Source organism: Rhinatrema bivittatum, chromosome 5 (assembly GCF_901001135.1).
Source record: "Rhinatrema bivittatum chromosome 5, aRhiBiv1.1, whole genome shotgun sequence".
Lineage (NCBI taxonomy): Eukaryota > Metazoa > Chordata > Amphibia > Gymnophiona > Rhinatrematidae > Rhinatrema > Rhinatrema bivittatum.
This window is the reverse complement of record NC_042619.1, coordinates 7,333,510-7,335,409: the sequence shown is the minus strand read 5'-3', so window position 1 is coordinate 7,335,409 and position 1,900 is coordinate 7,333,510. Positions and strand designations below refer to the sequence as shown.

The window sequence follows — 1,900 nt, the reverse complement described above, 5'->3', positions numbered from 1 at the left end:
TGGGAGTGAAAGGAAACTCATTCTGATGCAGGAACTACCCGGTACAGCCAGAGGCTTTCAGATGAGGGGGACTTCATCCTCCGTATAAGAGGAACTTTCCACATGGTTAGGAAGACCTTGGGAGGATCCATCCTGATAAGGATTTGGAGTCAGAGGAAGCCCCTTGATTGCTGATGACCTGGATTAAGTTTGCTGTTTACCAGGATATGACTTTTCATCCAGTACTTCAATAAACTTTAATTTTGGAACAACACAGCTTGGAGTGGACAGCGCAGTTTTTTCCTGTGTGGAGTCTTTGTCCTAACCCTGTGGGCCCCCAAAATATTGCTTCTCCCCAGTGAAGAACCCAAGGGCTGGATCCAACTAGCATTTCAACACTTTATTCCTGTTTGGGAATTGACAGTGTTAATTACTTTCACAATAGGTTTTTTCAATTTAGAAGAAAAGAGCGATCCATAGCAAAGCTTGACATTCTCACAAATTCTTTATTGCTTACTATTGGCTTCTTCAGTAAATTTACAATAAACAGTTGATGACAGTCGGCAACATTTTGACAGGTTTCGAAAGAAAGGATCACATGGGCGCTGAAGGAATGGTCTGCAGATGCATCAGTCTATCTATTGCATTGCTCTACATTTTGGAGGAATGGAGGGGATGACATTATTTTTGCACAAAGTCTATTTTGGAAAGATTCAGCAGACTACTTTGAACCATTGTCCACTCTTCCTTTCAATAATTTCCCAATGCATTCCCTGATCTCTTTAACCCTTAAACCGTATATTACGGGATCAGCGACAGCTGGGAGTATTACGTAGACTGCTGAGAAAAGATTGTGGATGTCCTGCGTGACAGACTTCCCAGCTCTGTACATGGCTGATGATAACAGGTAAGAAATGTAAGTCAGTGCAATGATTAGTAGCTGAGTGCCACAGGTTTGCAGAGCCTTGTGACGAACGGACCCCAAAGCGATGCTCAGTGCCGCATGGAGAATCTTCACATAAGAAAATAAAATGAAACTAATATCGAAACCTGCAAGCACGGTGGTTATCATCATACCTACTACGTTGTTTATGGAGATGTCACTACAAGCCAGGAACAGCAGTGCCATGTTTTCACAGACAAAATTTTGAATGATGTTGGACCCACAGAAGTGCACCTGGGAAGCCAAGACCACTATGGGGGAAGCAATGCATCCACCACGTATCATCGCAGCTACAGCTAATTGAACCAACAAAGTCTTGTTCATAATATCTGCATAACGTAATGGTTTGCAAATGGCAACGTATCTGTCCATAGCCATTACTACGAGTATATTGGACTCCAGGGTAACCCCACAGTAAATAATGAACATCTGGATCAGGCAAGCAGGTAAAGAGATCAAATTCAGATTGAATATTAGTCCCAGCAGCATTCTGGGAATGATAGTAGTCAGGTTGCATATGTGAACAGTACAGAGCGCAGCCATGAGTACATACATAGGGGAGTGCAGACTCTCTTCTCGCCATATGACATAGATCATCAGGCTGTTCCCCAGCATGCTCACCAAATAGAGGCTTAGAAAGGGAATTGCCAGGAGCTGTATGTACTCTGAGACCCCGGGAAATCCCAACAGGATGAACTCAGTGTGGGAGAAGTTGATGGTCTGATTCCATTTCTCTGCTGTCATTTCTTGGATTGGTCTGAAAATCCTGTTTAAAAACTCCAAATCTCTCAGGGGACCCTGGAAAAGGGAAAACATTTTTATTTTTTCTTATATTCATTGAATACAGAAAAGTCCCTATGGTTCAGCTAGTCTGGAAAATGTACTTCCTGTTCGAATGGCATAGACCCCAGTTATCTCTGGCTTTCCCTTCGGTTCTTGTTCTGTTACGTTTTCGACACCAGCACCCCTTCCCATGGA

The 1,900-nt window shown here is 43.1% G+C and overlaps 1 protein-coding gene across 1 annotated transcript; it reads right to left on the bottom strand.

Moving 5' to 3' along the window:
* Positions 1–700: 700 nt before the first annotated feature.
* Positions 701–1,477, bottom strand: LOC115091622 (olfactory receptor 52K1-like). Its single transcript, XM_029601792.1, has one exon. The coding sequence runs from the start codon at positions 1,475–1,477 to the stop codon at positions 701–703; it is 777 nt and encodes a 258-aa protein (XP_029457652.1).
* Positions 1,478–1,900: the final 423 nt, after the last annotated feature.

What these genes read in the sequence shown, in the direction of transcription:
- LOC115091622 (XM_029601792.1), bottom strand. Translation starts at nt 1,477, where the DNA reads ATGTATGTACTCATGGCTGCGCTCTGTACTGTTCACATATGCAACCTG.